Raw genomic sequence first — 17,098 nt, 5'->3', positions numbered from 1 at the left:
GTCTAATTGCAATCAACTCCTACCCCTCCAACTTAAAAATGGTGAGGGTGGAGTGTTGGAGTATAGTGCTCTCCAGAACCCCTGGGGGTTGTCCTTTTGTGCATAAAACATCATCATTTTAAACATTTATTCTGTGCTACTAAATCAAGAATAAAACTTACAAAGGCAGGATTCTTTCCTCTTTGGACTTTATATTCTAGAAAATATTTAAAATATGGTTCTGTTGTTTTAATTCTAACATTTTCTGGTGTGTGTGTGTTGGGGGTGGGGGAGAGTTCTGGTATTTGACAAGAAGAGGGGAGCTTTCTTTACAGCAACTCTGTTTTCCACAGTGTTGGCAGACAAGTGTCCGAGGACGGTGTCAGTTTAAATGTGTACTTGGGGGCAGTTCTTGACCTGTCCCTCATCTCCGATGAGTTGCAGGTGGTGTGCAAAGAAGCTGAGCGTGCCACCTCAACTTTCTGAATAGCCTGTAAATCTATATTTAGTGTTTCTTTTAGTCTATGTAGGTGAAAGAAAACGTAAGGTCAGCTAAAAAGGATTTTGCTTCTAAGGAGGATACATTATGCTGCAGGAATGAGAAGGGTGAAATTGTGCAGGTGATGGGAAGGTGCTTAAGAAGCCTTGGTTCAGATACCAGCTCAAGTTTTTTGATACTTGGGATGTCAGCAAGTGAGGATATTTTTTTTCTAATTAAGACTATTATTTTTAGATCAGTTTCAGGTTCACAGCAAAATTGAGAGGAAGGTACAGAGATCTCCCATGTACCCTCTACCCTTACACATGCATAACATCCCCCATTATCAGCATCCCTCACCAGAGCAGTACATTTGTTAACAATTGATGAACCTATGTGGACACACTGTAATCACCCAAAGTCCATAGTTTACATTACAGTTCACTCTTGGTGCTGTACATTCTGTGGGTTTGGACAAATGTGTAATGACACATACCCATCACTGTGGTATCATACAGAGTATTTTCACTGCCTTAAAAGTACTCTGTGCTCCACCTATTCATCCCTTTCTCCCCTCTCCCAACCCCTGGCAACCACTGATGTTTTTATTGTCTCCATAGTTTTGCCTTTTCTAGAATGTTACATAGTTAGAATCATACAGTAGGTAGCCATTTCAGATTGTCTTCTTTCATTTAGTAATATGCATTTAAGGTTCTTTCATGTCTTTTCATGGCTTGATAACTCATTTTATTTTAGCCCTGAATAATATTGCATAATCTGGATGTACCACAGTTTACCTCTTCACCTAATGAAGGATGTTTGGGTTGTTTCCAAGTTTTGGCAATTATGAGTAAGTGTGCTATAACATCCCTCTGCGGGTTTCTGTGTGGACATAAGTTTTCAGCTCTTTTGGGTAAATACCAAGGAGCATGATTGCTGGATCATATGGTAAGACTATGTTTAGCTTTGTAAGACTGCCAAACTGTCTTCCAAAGTGGCCATACTATTTCGTTTTTCCCATCAGCAATGAATGGGAGTTCCTGTTGCTCCACATTCTCACCAACATTTGGTGTTGTCAGTGCTCCAGTTTTTGCCATTCTAATAGTTGTATAATGATATATCATTGTTTTAATTTACATTTTCCTGATGACATATGATGTGGAGCCTTTCTTCATATGCTTATTTGCCATCTGTATATCTTTGATGAGGTATTTATGAAGGTCGTCAGCTCATTTCTATAAATTGAGGTATAATTGACATATAACATTATATTAGTTTCAGTTAGGCAGCATAATGATTTGATATTTGTATATATTGCAAAATGATCACCACAATAAGTCTAATTAACATACATCACCACACATTGTTACAGGATTGTTTTTCTCATGATGAGAACTTCTATGATTTACTGTCTCAGCAACTTTCAAATGTGCAGTATAGTATTGTTAACTATAATTGCCAGGCAGTACATTACATGCCCATGACTTATTTATAGCTGGAAGTTTATGCCTTTTGACTCCCTTAACCCATTTCACCTACCCCCAGCCCCCTGCCTCTGGCAACTGCTAATCTGTTTTCTGTATCTATGGGTTTAGGTTTTTTTTAAATTCCACATATAAGTAATATCATACAGTATTTGTCTTTATCTGTCTGACTTATTTTACTTAGCATAATGCCCTCTAGGTCCATCCGTGTTGTCACAAGTGGCAAGATTTCATTCTTTTTTATGGCTGAATAATATTCCACTGTATGTATGTACCACAGTTTCTTTCTTCATTCATCCATTGATGGACACTTGGGTTGTTTCCTTATCTTGGCTATTGTAAATAATGCTGCCTTGAATATGGGAGTGCATATAATCTCTTTGAGTTAATGGTTTTTTTCCTTTGGATAAATACCCAGAAGTGGAATTGTTGGATCACATGGTAGTTCAGTTTTTAAATTTTTGCAGAAGCTCCATACTGTTTTCCATAGTGGCTGCACCTATGCACATTCCCAGCAACAAGGATTCCCTTTTATCCACATCCTTTCCAACACTTGTTATCTCTTGGTTTCTTTGATAATAGCCATTCTGTCAGGTGTGAGGTGATATCTTATTGTGGTGTTGATTTGTAGTTCCCTGATGATTAGTGATGTTGAGCATATGTTCATGTACCTGTTTGGCCCATTTTTAACCAGATTGTCTGTCTTCTTGCTGTTGAGCTTTTAGAGTTCTTTGTATATTTTGGATAACAGTCCTTTATCAGATGTGTCTTTTGCAAATGTTTTCTCCCAGACTCTGGCTTGTCTTCTTATTCTCTTGACATTTTCTTTCACAGAGCAGAAGGTTTTAATTTTAGTGAAGTTCAACTTATCAATTATTTCTTTCATGGATTATGCCTTTGGTGTTGTATCTAAAAAGTCACTGCCATCCCCAAGGTCATCTAGCTTTTCTCTTGTGTTTTCTTCTAGAAGTTTTATAATTTTGCTTTTTACATTTAGGTCTATGATCCATTGTGAGTTAATTTTTGTGAAGAGTTTCAGGTCTGTGTCTAGATTTATTTTTTTCCATGTGGATGTCCAGTTGTTCCAGCACTATTTGTTGAAGAAACTGTCTTTGCTCCATTGTATTGCTTTTGCTCATTTTTCAAAGATCACATTGATTACACTTGTCTGGGTCTATTTCTGGGCTCTCTGTTCTCTTTCACTGATGTCTTTGTCTATTCTTTTGCCAATACCACACTGCCTTGATTACTGTAGCTTTATAGTTAGTCTTGAAGTTGGGTAGTGTCAGTCCTCTGCCTTTGTTGTTCTCCTGCAATGTTGTGTTGGTTATAATGTTTATTTTTGCCTTTCCATGTAAGCTTCAGAATCAGTTTGTTGATATTCACAAAATAATTTGCTGGGATTTTGATTGGGACAAAGGAGAACTTTTAATGTGTTTGCACTCTTTCTCTTAGATCTTACGTGGCATTGTAATGAAGATTTTTTTTGGTTCTCTTTTAAAAACTATTAATATGATTTATTCTTGTCAGGACAAATAGGCACCTAGATATTGGCATTGGGTGGAGGGTGGTAATGATTTCTGGAGCCCTTCATGTGATATCAATTAAGCAATTATTGGGTCAGCTCACACATAAAAACAGCTGACCCACATTAATGTTGACCTTAAATTATCCCAGTAGGTAGCACATATTCTTGCTACCACAAAGGAGGTCACTTATTTTCTTTTTTATAATCAGAGATATAAATTTTATCTATGTGCTGGCTTGGTATCAGCGATCTCAGGTAATATAAATAAAAGCTGAATCTTGGGTACATACCGTGGATTAATGATGTTACAACTCTTACAGAGAGTGGAATTGCTTCCTTCAAATTTGTTGAAAAGTTTCTTAAGTCTGTTCTTTTAGGGACACTACTATGTTTGGTGGACTTGATAGCATTTCTCATTACCTTTCTTTTATATTTTTAGTATTCTCCTAAGAAATTGATTAAAAATATTCTGGCGGGGGATTTCTAAAAAAACAGTGTCAAAGAGAAAGATTAATCTGTCATTTTAAATAGGTATGATAGTAAGTAACCTTGGTAGACCAAGAAAGAATATTTTTGTCGAGAGGGTGCCGCATACATTGGGAATATTTTTTTAACATAAAAAATGCAGACATTTTATTTTATTTTTTAAAACTTTTTATTTTGTACTGAGGTATAGCCAATTATCAATGTTGTGATCGTTTCAAGTGCACAGCAAAGCAACTCAGCCATACATATACATGTATCCATTCTCCCCCAAACTCCCCTCCCATCCAAGCTGCCACATAACATTGAGCAGAGTTCCCTGTGCTGTACAGTAGGTCCTTGCTGGTTATCCATCTTAAATATAGCAGTGTGTACTTGTGAATCCCAAACTCCCTAACTGTCCCTTCCCCCAGCCCTTCCTCCCTGGTAACCCCAAGTTCCTTCTCTAAGTCTCTGAGTCTATTTCTGTTTTGTAAATGAGTTCATTTGTATCATTTCTTTTTAGATTCCTCCCACTGGGAATATTTTTTGTGTGTACTTTTGTTGGAATATCGAATGATAAATCATGTACCTTGCGGTGACACATTGAACTGCCATTGTTAACTAGGCTTCAGGTAAAATGAATGCAGCCATTTATCTTAGACGTCACTGTGGGAGACAGATGACTTTATTCAAGTAGTGGTCAAAAGAAAAATACTTTAATCTTAAAATGCCTCTTTCAATCAAGCTGAATTAAGTCTACTGAAAGTGGGAACACAAAAAGTCTCACTGGAACGAAGATATGCATTTCTTGAATTGCTGCGTTCTCGCAGGGCTCTGTGACGAGCCTTGCAATAGGCTTTTCCCTGGGCCAGTGTTGATAGTCTGAGGATGCTTTGTGGAAATCATAGGTGGGGCAAGAATCCAGGACAGATCTGGAAGATTCATTTATAAATTTATTTTTTGTTGATTGGTTAATTAGTTTGTTATTGTAGATAGTTAATATTTGACCCATAGGCTGGATATTTTGGCATACTGACCAGGTTCATCAAGCAGAGTGAGTAGATGGAGATTTTTCACATGGATATTTGGATTATTCTGGAATTCTCTGTTCTCAATTGAAATTTAATATTAAACTTAAATTTCTGGCCATGGTGTGCTATCCTTATAGGAAAATAGGAACATTTAAAAAGTGTTGCTGCTGCCTGCAAGGACTTTTAGTCCACAGTTCCCTTGAGCTAAATAGTTATTGAGCTCTTATTGCCGTGCCATGGAGTAGCAGAGCAGGAGATAACCGAGAAGACTAGGACATGGTTTCTGCACTCAAGATGTGTCTTTAGCAGAGCAGATACTGAATCAGTAGTTGGTGAATAAATACATTGATAAGTAATGCTCATAATTTGTAAAGAAATTAAAAAAGGAAAACCAGCAGGACTTAGCTTTGTTCTCTGCTGTATCACCGTAGGCTAAAATAGCCGGGTATATAGTACGTCCTCCATGCACCCTTGTTGAATGAATGACCAAGCAACCATGTACTATACATGTAATCAGAGTTATAGTAATCCAGTGGAAGCTCATCCCTTCTGTCTGGGTTAGTCAAGGAAGGCTTCATGGAGTAGATGGGAGTTTAGTTGGTGAGAGAGAAGGAGGACTGCCTAGAAATAAGGAATGGTGAAGAGGTTCCTGAGGAGATGCTGGCAGCTGACAGTGGAAGTGCGACAGTAGTAGGTGATCACCAAAGGTAAATTTTGGAAAGCCTTGGAAGGCAAGTTTAAATTTTCCTGTAGAGACAATGGAGAGTAAAAGGGATGTTTTAGAAATATTAATCCAGAGGTGTTATACTAGATGCATTGAAGAGGGGAGAAATTGTGAAGGGCACATGGATAAGACTTGGTGATGAAGTGGGTTGAGTAGGGAAAGGAAGGAGTTAAAGATGGTAATAATCTTGTTTTGAGCTTGGTTGTCTTGGTTGATAGTAAAAGCATAAACAGAAATATGAAAGTCAGAAGGGAAAATTAACTTTTTGTGGGAAGATTTTTGTGTTTTAAATTTCTTAATGTTTGAAGTAATGGGACACTTTATTGTGTACTGAGAGAAATCACTGAAGCACACACTTTTTGACCTGATATGCTTCTTGGAGACTGAGTAATGATTAGACTCAAATCCAACCCTATTATCTTACTGGTGATGTATCAGTAATATGATGAGTGATGTTATCTTAAAGCTGACTGGGGTCAGGAAGAGCTGCAAGAATGCAATCTCTGGCCTAGATGCAGAGCACAAATAGGGTGGCAGATGTAGAGAGTCGTTTACAGTGTATTGAAGGGTACTTAAGAAGTATTTCTTCATGTGAAGTTTGATTTTCCCTCTTAAATTTGAAGAGCCACTATAAAATAGTTCCAGGTAACACATCTGGAGGTACACCTATACAGTATAAACACTGTGTTGTAAGATTAATAGAATTCTTTAAATATTAGGCAATATACTCATTCATTCTTACTGATAAAAATAGTCTAAACTTGCTCCCAAGTATGGTATTAGTAATGAATTTCTTTATCTTTCTTTTAACAATATCTTGACATATTTATTTTAGTAAATTCTATATAGAGATCACTGAGTTAAAGCTTACTATCCAGGACTTTTGGTCATGGGCCTGGAGTACCATATTGTCACTTTTGAGGGGAGAGCAGTTGCTAAGGCCTCCCACTGTAGCGTGTCCAGATGGGCCTTTAACCCATCCCTCTTCTGCTTGGATGTTGCTAGGAATGATGGTTATAAGCATAATTGGCCTCGGACATGTGTTAAGGAGAAGTGGTGGGGCTCAGAAGGGGGGTTAGGAGCCAGTTCTCACCCTTGGCATGTATGCTTTTGTATTCCAGTCCCTGTTACATGTGAGGTTAGAAAATAATGTCCATCTTCCTGTTCACACCCTCTGTGTCTGCCTGTCCCAGACCTGAGGTCGTAAGTGCGGCATTGGGCTTTTGGCTTCTGGAGGTCATGGGTGATATTCCAAAACTGAGCTGATGTTTAATGTGTGAGCGTTCTAATTACTTCTTTTTTTCCAGCTTTATTGAGGTATAATTGACATATAACATTATATAAATTTAAGGTGTACAGTGGTGATGACTTGATACATTTATATATTGTGAAATGTTTGCTACAGTAAGATTAGTTAACATATCCTTCACTTCACATAATTATAATTTTGTTGTTATGCTGAGAACATTAAAGCTCCACTCTCATAGCAACTTTGAAGTATAGGATCCAGTATTGTTAACTGTAGTCACCATGCTGTACGTTAGAGCCCCAGAACTTATTCATCTTATATCTGAAAGTGTGTTCCCTTGACCAACATATTTTCCGGGCCTATCCCCCTCAGTTCCTGGCAACCTCCATTCTCCTGTTTCTATATGTTCAGTGTTTTTAGATTCCATATGTAAGTGAGATCATACAGTATTTGACTTTTTCTGACTTATTTCGCTTAGCATAATGCCCTCAAGGTTTATCCATGTCACAAATGGCAGGATTTCTTTCTTTTTAATGGCTGAATAATATTTCATTGTATATATATACACCACATTTTCTTTATCCATTCAACCATTGATGGACACTTAGGTTGTTTCCATGTCTTGGCTATTGTGAAATATGTTGTAGTGAACAGGGGAGCACAGATATCTCTTTGAGATAGTGATTTCATCTTCTTCAGATATATGCCCGGAAGTGGGATTGCTGGATCACATGGTAATTGTATTTTTAATTTTTTTGAGGCATCGTCATACTGTTTTCCATAGTGACTGCACCAATTTACATTCCTACCAATAGTGCAAAGGGTTCCCTTTTCTCTACATCCTCACCAGCATTTGTTATTTCTTGTTTTTTTTCATAATAGCCATTCTAACATGTGTGAAGTGATACCTGATTGTGGTTTTGATTTGCATTCCCTGATGATGAGTGATTTGAACACCTTTCCATGTACTTGTTGGCCATTTGCATGTCTTCTTTGGAAAAATGTTTATTCAAGTTCTCTGCCCATTTTTAAATAGGATTTTTTGTGTTTTTGCTATTGAGTTGTATGAGTTCCTTATATATTTTGAATATGAACCCTTTATCAGATATGTGATTTGCAAATATTATTTCCTATTCTGTAGGTTGCCTTTTCATTTTGTTGATTGCTTCTTTTGCTGTGCAGAAGCTCTTTAGTTTGATGTAGTCCCACTTGTTGATTTTTACTTCTGTTGCTTGTTGTTTTGGTGCCATATCCAAAAAAGGCATTGCCAAGACCAAAGTCAAGGAGCTTTTCTCCTCTCCTATGTTTTCTTCTAGGAATGTTATAGTTTCAGGCCTTAAGTCCTTAATTCATTTCAAGGTAATGTTTGTGAGTGGTGTAAGATAAGGGTCAAATTTCATCCTTTTGAATGTGGATATCCAGTCTTCCCAGCACTACTTATTGAAAAGACTGTCCTTTCCCCATTATGTATTCTTGGCTCCACTGCCAAATATTAGTTGACCGTATATGTGTGAGTTTATTTCTGTGCTCTTGATTCTGCTCCATGGCCTAGTATATGTCTTTTTTTATACCAGTACCATATTGTTTTGAAATCAGGAAGTGTGATGCTTCCAGCTTTGTTCTTTCTCATCATTGCTTTGGCTTTTGGGGGTCTTTTGTGGTTCCATATGAATTTTAGGATTTTTTTTTTCTATTTCTGTGAATAAATGCCATTGTAATTTTGATAGGGATTGCATTGAATCTATAGATGGCTTTCAATAGTATGGACATTTTAATGATATTAACTCTTCCCATGAACATGGGGTATTTTTCCATTTATTTGTGTCTTCTTCAATTTCTTTCATCAGAATCTTATAGTCTTCAGTATATAGATATTTAACTTCCTTGGTTAAATTTATTCCTAAGTATTTTATTGTTTCTGATACTATTTTAAATAGAATTATTTTTAAAATTTCTTTTTCAGATGGTTCATTGTTACTGTATAGAAATGCAACTGATTTTTGTATGTTGATTTTGTATCTTGAAACTTTACTGAATTCATTTATTAGGTCTAACAGTTTTTTTGGGTGGAGTCTTTAGGATTTTCTATACACAAGATCATGTTATCAGCAAACAGAGACAATCATACTTCTTCCTTTCTGATTTGGATGCCTTTTTTTTCTTATTCTTGCCTGATTGCTCTTGCTGAGGCTTCCATTACTATGTGGAATAAGAGTGGTGAGGGTGGGCACCCTTGCCTTGTTTCTGATTTTAGAGGGAAAACTTTCAACCTTTCACCATTGAGTGTGTTAGCTGTGGGTGTGTCATATATGGCCTTTATTATGTTGAGATATGTTCCTTCCGTACCCAATTTGTTGAGAGTTTTTATTACAAAGGGATGTTGAATTGTGTCAAATGTCTTTTCTAAATATATTGAAATGATCATATGATTTTTATCCTTTATTTTGTTAATCTGGTGTATCACATTGATTTATTTGCATATGTTGAACCATTTTTATATCCCAGGGATAAATATCCCTTGATTGTGGTGTATGATCCTTTTAATGTGCTTTTGAATTTGGTTTGCTAGTATTCTGTTGAGGTTTTTGCATCTAAATTTATGAGGGTATTGGCCTGGGTTTTTTTGGGTTTTTTTCTTATAGTACCTTACCTGGCTTTGATATCAGGGTAATGCTGACCTCACAAAATGAGTGTGGGAGTGTTACGTCCTCTTCGGGTTTTTTGTTGTTGTTGTTGTTTTGATGGTTTTTGTTTTTTGTTTTTTTTTGGCAGAGTTTGAGAAGAATTGGTGTTAATTCTTCTTCTTTTTTTATTATTATTATTATTATTTTTTTGCCATTTTACGGTTTTCTTAACACAAACAAAACATGCACACGAGCTGTCTATTCATTTTCCTCACTGCGCAGCCTGGCGTTGGGCTTGGTGACTCTGATGGCCAGCTGGGCTGCTCTCTCCACAATGGCTTTGCGGTTCTTGGAGGAGACGTTGTGCGCAATCTCAGCACAGTAAGATTTATTGCACATCAGCAGTTGGTAAAAATTCACCCATAAAGCCATACTGTCTTGAGCTTTTATTTGTTAGAGGTTTTTGATTACTGATTTAATCTTAAATTTGTTATTGGTCTGTTCAGATTGTCTGTTTCCTCATGAGTCAGACGTGAAGGTTGTACGTTTCTAGGAATTTATCCATTTCTTCTGGGTTGTCTGATTAGTGGCCTATAATTGTTCACAGTAGTCTCTTATGATATTTATTTCTGTGGTATCAGTTGTAATGTCTCCTCTTTCTTTATAATTTTGTTTGAGTTCTCTCTTTATCTTGGTAAGTCTAGCTAAACGTCTGTTGTTTTTGTTTTATCTTTTCAAAAAAAACAACCTTTATTTTCATTGATCTTTTCTACTGTTTTTCTATTTTCTATTTCATTTATTTCTGCTCTGATTTTTATGTCCTTCCTTCTGCTAACTTTGGGCTTAGTTCTTATATTTTAGTTTCTTGAGATGTCAAGTTAGGTTTTTATTTTAAGAGTTATTTATTATTTATTTTTGGCTGTGTTGGGTCTTAGTTGTGGCATGCGGGATCTTCGTTGAGGCATGCAGGATCTTTCGTTGTGGCACGTGGGCTCTTCGCTGTGGCCCGCGGCCTTCTCTTTAGTTGTGGTGTACAGGTTTTCTCTTCTCTAGTTGTGACGCATAGGCTCCAGGGTGCGTGGGCTCTGTAGTTGTGGCGTGTGGGTTCCAGAATGCTTGGGCTCTGTAGTTTGCAGCACACAGGCTCTCTAGTTGAGGCGCGCAAGCTCTGCAGTGTGGCGTGTGGGCTTAGCTTAGTTGCCCTGTGGCATGTGGGATCTTAGTTCCCTGACCAGGGATCTAACCCACGTCCCCTGCATTGAAAGGCAGATTCTTTACCACTGGACCACCAGGGAAGTCCCAAGTTTGGGTTGGTTACTTGAGATCATCCTTTTTTCTTAGTGCGGGCATTTATTTCTATAAACTTCCCTTTTAACACTACTTTTGCTGGATCATAAGCTTTGGTATGTTGTGTTCCCATTTTTGTTTGTTTCAAGATATATGTTTTTAATTTCCCTTTTGATTTCATCTTTGACTCATTGGTTGTTCATGAGTGTTTGTTTAATTTCTATATGTTTGTGAATTTTCCAGTTTTCCTCTTGTTATTGATGTCTGGTTTCATACCATTGTGGTCAGAAAAAGATACTTGGTATGATTTCAGTTTTTAAAAATTTGCTAAGACTTGTTTTGTGACCTAATATATAATCTATCCTGGAAAATGTTCCGTATATGCTTGAGAAGAATGTGTATTCTGGTGCTGTTGGATGGAATGTTCTTTATATGTCTCTTAGGTCCATTTGGCCTCAAGTATAGTTCAAATCCAATGTTTTCTTATTGATGTTCTGTCCGGATGATCTATCCATTGTTGAAAGTAGAGTATTAAAATCCCCTACTATTATTGTAATGCTGTCTATCACTCCCTTGAGATCTGTTAGCATTTACTTAATATATTTAGGTGCTCAGATGTCTTTGCTTCCAGTCATCTGCCTTCCTGGATCCATAGCTCAGTGGAAGGAGATGAAGGACTGACTGGGCATGAGAGACGAGCCCCCTAGTTTTTTTCCCTCAGTTAAGGGAGACAAGAAAGAGAATGAATGGGAAATGTGCAGCATTTGAACAGATGACAACCAGCCCTTTTACAGAAAAATGAAAGGATAATTTAACCTTGATCATCACTAGCAGGGAAGCAAAATGGCCATGAAATACTAACATCTAGTAATTTACTGTCATAATCCTAACTCTTCCTCGAAGAGTTTCCTATTTCTTAAATTGCAGTGATAGCTCTGAAATTAAAAAGAATATTAGTTTTACAAGCTTATTTTAACCATTTCCTAGCAGTAGTAATTGCCTTTGTTTTCATGAGAGGGCTGAGACTTTGTTAACAACCATCCAGGCCAAGGGTTATAAAATTACTGATCCTATGTGGCTAGTTGATTAGGAAATCTCAATTACCTGACGTTTGGTAGTGGCAAAGTAGAAGCAAATACATCTTGTTGGTGATTTCACATGTCTGAGGCTCCAGGTGGTGGGTATGTGGACTTTAGTAGTAGTAATCACTTTTGGATGAGAGAAAAACAAAAATCCCATGTAGAAATGGGGAACTTCCAGCATTGCTAGGTCGAATATTTTTAGATTGGGGCTAATGAACTGCTTTTCAACCTGAAGTCTTCAGGGACAGGCAGTCTCCTGCTTCTGCAAATACCAAATGAAAGGCCAAGCCAGTATTCTTGGATTTATAGATCCAGTTTACCAGACTGAAGGACACTTGCTCTTTGTAACTAACTGAACTAGCTGGCCCCTGCATGCTGAGTTTCTATGGCAATATGATCTCAGTGACCTATCTTCTCTATTGTGGAATGTAGGTGATAAGAATGGAGGTGAGCCCGATGATGCTGAACTGGTAAGGCTCAGTAAGAGGCTGGTGGAGAATGCGGTGCTCAAGGCTGTCCAGCAGTATCTGGAAGAAACACAGAACAAAAACAAGCCAGGGGATGGGAGCTCTGTGAAAACTGAAGAGGCTGATAGGAATGGCACTGACAGTGACAACAACAGGAAATGAGACCCGAAGGCAGGCAGGCCCCCGCCGCTCCGTGAGAAGCATCCCTGCTCCCCTCTGCCGAGTCAATGGACTAATTTGCATTGTGCTATTTAAGTGTCTCTTGTCCAATCTGTGGAGATTGCCTAATACTTTCATGATCGATGTGTTTGCATTCCTGAAACACAACAGAAGAGAAATGGAGTGCTGGGACTATCAGAGGAAATTAATTTATGAAGGAAGAATGGCCCAGGTTTTACTTGCCCTCAGCCGAGGCTGTGGGAGAGAGGATTTTGCGTGATGCCTCGTGGATTCAAAGGCCATGGAAGGGGCCTTGCCATAAATGGAATACTGCCATTTATATTGCTTAGCAGGGCATTTGACTACTTTATCTGAGGCCAAAACACACACAGAGCTAACAAGTGCTATGATTAAAATGATCACTGTTGAAATTATTATCCATATAGCTAGTCCATAATGTTTCATGTTTGTCCTATGTGTGCTGTCGCTTATGCAGTGATCTTTATTTACAGTAAGTTTGTTTCATGTAAATGATATATTTTTGGTGAAATGCAACCTTTTCTATAAAATGTGGGCAGCATTTTAAAGGTTTCTTTTTAACCCTCTTTTGATAAGTCAGTGTGCCATATTTAATGTTTTTCATTGGCATTTGTATGTAAAATGTATTATATAATTTTTTTTCCATAGGCCAGAAACCTATTGGAATCCGGGACTTAATTAATGAAGCTTTGCGTCGAGAGAGGATGGGTCTGCAGTCCAAAGTGAAACAGATAAAGGAACTTTTATTAAAGCCTGAGACTCAGGCCAAAATTAGGAGGGAGCTTTTTGAAGGAAGATTCATTAACAACAGTAATGAAGGAAATGATGTTGATTTCAGCGCAATTTTGACTTAAGCTCTACATTGCTATCGTGGTACCAGAGTTTATGAAATCTTTTCAGCTCATTAAATAGCTCTTTGGTAAATACCACAGAAGTGTTCTGATAGAGTCTGCACAACAGCAAACCAACATTGGTAAGGAGTTAACAATTTCTTACGAAAGAAAACTGATTCTGCACTGTTATTTTTAAGCTAAACTTGTGTTTTAGAATGTTTATCTCTATAATACTGAGATTCATTTTATAGAAAGGACTTCTTAATTAGCCATTGTGAGATGTTCGTTGGGTCCTCACAAATAAAATATACAGACTGTGGAAAATCATTTACAGACAAAAAAAAAAAAATACAGTATTTTAAGGGTAACTTGTCTCCTGTTGACATGATTTTTGTTGTTAAATCAAAAGAAGCATTGTTCACATGTATCTATGCCTAGTGTTACTTTTAATGAGACTTTGAATGTTTTTTGATCACTAGTACTTGAATGAACATTTATAAATGTAATTATTGCAGTCACTGGTTAAGAATGTTTTATAATGTCCATATGTGTTATTTTTCAGTGATCAAAATGTAATTTGCTTTTTCATTTCTTAATGAATGTTTGGGATTTTTTATTTTCTACTTTTCTGAAGATAAGCCCCCGGTCTTACTGTATCCCTCATAATCTGAATTTGTTTGCACTGGTTCATTTTTAAAGAAAATTCTTGAAAAGTTTCCCTCCCATACGATAATCACTGGTAACAGCTTTTTCTATAGTCAGTGTAAAATTGCTGCTACTAAGAGATCATGATGGAGGGGGAAATTATTAGAGATCAAATATGTAATCATTTCAAAGATAAAAATCCAGTTTACTCATGGATTTTAGCTATTTTTTCACTGGGTAAATTATACTACATTTATTTATAAGTGAGTTTATGCATTTTCATGCCTGTTAATAAATGTATTGTTTTCCCTTGTTGCCTTTCTTTATTTTTTTGTCTCACTCTTAGAAGCTGTTGGATCTTTGTGAATATAGTGAAGTCAGAAACAGGCGCTCCGATAGTTTAGTGTTTCTTAACTTTTACGTTTTTGTCCTTCATGCTAAGATAGCACAGCTGGCAGAGCACCTTTAACCTGAGACTTTTAAAGCTCTTCACATCAGTCAGCTTCACAGAGGATTAACAACAGAACATTGAAGGCAAAGAAAATCTCAATAGCATCTCATAAACTGCTAACAGTGGGTCACTGAAGTGATGTCAGTAGCAGAGATGAAGAGAGAGGGTCCATCCAGATGCAAAGACCTGGGAGCTGCTTACCAGGAGTCCCTCCTGGGGGCAGAGGGCTTTACTGTTTGTAGATGGCTTCCTTAAGTCAACCCTCGAAGTGGGAAGCAAAGATATTTGGGGGCTTGCCTTGTCTTTTAAGTGAGGAAACAGTCCTAAGGAGATCAAGTGCCATATCCAAGGCCATTCTGCTGCTAGGGCACAGGACCTGAACTACAACCCAGGGCTCCTCCCAGAACCTAAGTTAACAATATTTCAGGAAAAATAGCACTTCTTAACATACATCTATAAATCTCTTTATCCTGAAGGAGCTACTCCAACCCTTCCCAACAATTTGAAAGGCTTAAAAAAGTATCCTTTTTGCAATCTGGGGTTACATGCCCCACTGTTCTTTTACTTAAGAATCATACCTCCCATTTGTTAAATACCTGGCTGTGAGTGAGGTGATTTTGGCACATTATTACATTTCTTCCCTTCAGTGACCCTGTTAGGAAGTTACTGGTTCTGTTTTAGAGATTAGGAAACTAGGAAACTGGGGCTCTAAATGGTTAAATGGCGATTTATAAAGCTAATAAAAGGTAGGGCTAAATTTAAACTTGCGTCTATTCTACTTCAAAGCCACGCTCTTTCCACAATGCGGCAGTTCCTCTCTCCACCGAGTACAAATCATTTCACAAGTTAAGGATGTGGAACAAAGGGAAAGTCACTTTCTTTTGACTAAACCAGCTCCCTTGCAGCCCTGAAGTTCTATGAACGTAGGAGAGTGGTCAGCTGATATGACGGAACTGGAAAAAAAAAAACCCAGATATTTAATTTAGGGATTAAAGATTCCAGTTTTTATCAGTGAAATCTTCATTTAAGCAGGTTTACAAAGACAATGGAAAGTGTACAGTAAGATAAATCTTCTTCTTGTTTCCATTTAAAAAATCTAATTAAGACATTAATTTGCAAAAATCAAAGTTTGGGATCAGAAATATATGAAATGACTTTTTCCCCATTAGTCAAAGTCGTAGAATAATTGCTCGTTGGGTCACATAGACAGACTATGTTGTCCTAAGTTGGTATAGTATGTTATGTAGGCTAGTGTCTGACAGGGAGGCTGTGTGGTTGGTGAGAGAGCATTGGTTTGGTCCAGGAGGGGGACCTGGGCCCACCACTGATGATGATTCCAAACCAATTCACTTTTTTGTATTGAAACAGTGTGGTGCCAGGTGATTTGGCCAGGTGATTTCCAAGGACCCTAGACTCTTTGTGACTATACTTCGATGCTAGTCCTGCGGATGCCATGTCCGGGACAGCTACCCATGTTTGGGGCCTTCTTGACTGGGCTGCTCTAGTGCATCTGTTGTCTACAAGAGACTCAGAATTCTAGAAGGCTCTGTCGACGTCACATAGGGAAACCTAATGACACGTATTTACATGTATAACCAGATTCCAACATTTTCAGTCACTGGTAAAATAGTAGATCCTATATGAATATTTTAAGGGATGTCAAAAAAGTAATATTTTCAACAGCAGGGCAAGATTCTGCCAGCTTTGAACTTGGTCCCATTTATAGCATCCTAGATCGTTATTGTATTAACCTACTTTTCAGTCTAAACTAACTATAAGCCTTTGAGATGTACTAGATTTCTATCTAGAACATACTTAAGATTCAAACTATTCACTCCAAAATCCCAAATGTGCTTCTACCTGGTCATCCCAGCAGCCAGATGTTCCCGTAGGGAGGTAATTACAGTAGTTTTGACTTCACACTCTAGATGTTATTTCAGACATAAGACTAATAAGGTATGTTTGCACCTCTATACTTGATCATCAATTCATAAACTAGCTATCAGATTATGTAACAAATTAAGAATTTATTTCATTATATAATCAAAGAAAATAAACCTATAGTATCTCCAAACCTAAATTGATGAATGGATAACCTATCATCATCCATTATTTTCATCACTTTCAAATAACAGTTTTATCATTGAACAAATTGTGGGTGCCTTCCTGAATAACAGGTTTTCCAGTTAGTCATATAAAAAATAAATCCAGTGTACTTTAAAAAAAAGTTTCCAAGTCCCTACGTGAGTTTGATGGCAGTACACATTCTTAACAAGACAAACCCCTGGATTATTCATTCACAGTAAAAATGAATATTAGAGCAACCCACTCTGAGTCAGTGAATTTAAAATTCTGATACTAGCTAGAGCATTTCTTTCCTGGATCACTATTTTGGGGATAAGAAAGCTTGTTTATAAGGTAATTTGAGAGCTGACGGAAGGTGCTATTATCAGCTCTAGTATGATAGCCTCAAAACTACTTATTTGCATTCATTAAATGTAACTGATGAATTCAGGCAATTTGGGATAATTTTAAAATGTAAACTGCAATACTTATTCCCCTGTGTAGTCCAC

The 17,098-nt window shown here is 37.3% G+C and overlaps 1 protein-coding gene across 10 annotated transcripts in view; it reads left to right on the top strand.

Moving 5' to 3' along the window:
* The window catches only part of AKAP7 (A-kinase anchoring protein 7), a 138,420-nt gene extending 124,031 nt beyond the window's left edge, over positions 1–14,389 (top strand). For 4 of the 10 annotated variants that reach the window (XM_082406375.1, XM_082406381.1, XM_082406380.1 and 1 more), the window contains one exon: positions 13,245–14,389. In XM_082406375.1, the coding sequence (XP_082262501.1) occupies positions 13,245–13,450 (206 nt within the window). In that variant the 3' untranslated portion in view covers positions 13,451–14,389. Of the gene's footprint in view, positions 1–12,363 lie in introns of all 10 variants that reach the window. The other 6 variants (XM_082406382.1, XM_082406384.1, XM_082406377.1 and 3 more) reach the window with 4 other exon arrangements.
* The last annotated feature ends 2,709 nt before the right edge of the window (positions 14,390–17,098 follow it).

The sequence above is a fragment of the Balaenoptera borealis genome, assembly GCF_965194805.1.
Source record: "Balaenoptera borealis genome assembly, chromosome: 9".
Classification (NCBI taxonomy): domain Eukaryota; kingdom Metazoa; phylum Chordata; class Mammalia; order Artiodactyla; family Balaenopteridae; genus Balaenoptera; species Balaenoptera borealis.
The sequence above is the reverse complement of the archived record's forward strand: the minus strand, read 5'-3'. Positions and strand labels throughout refer to the sequence as shown.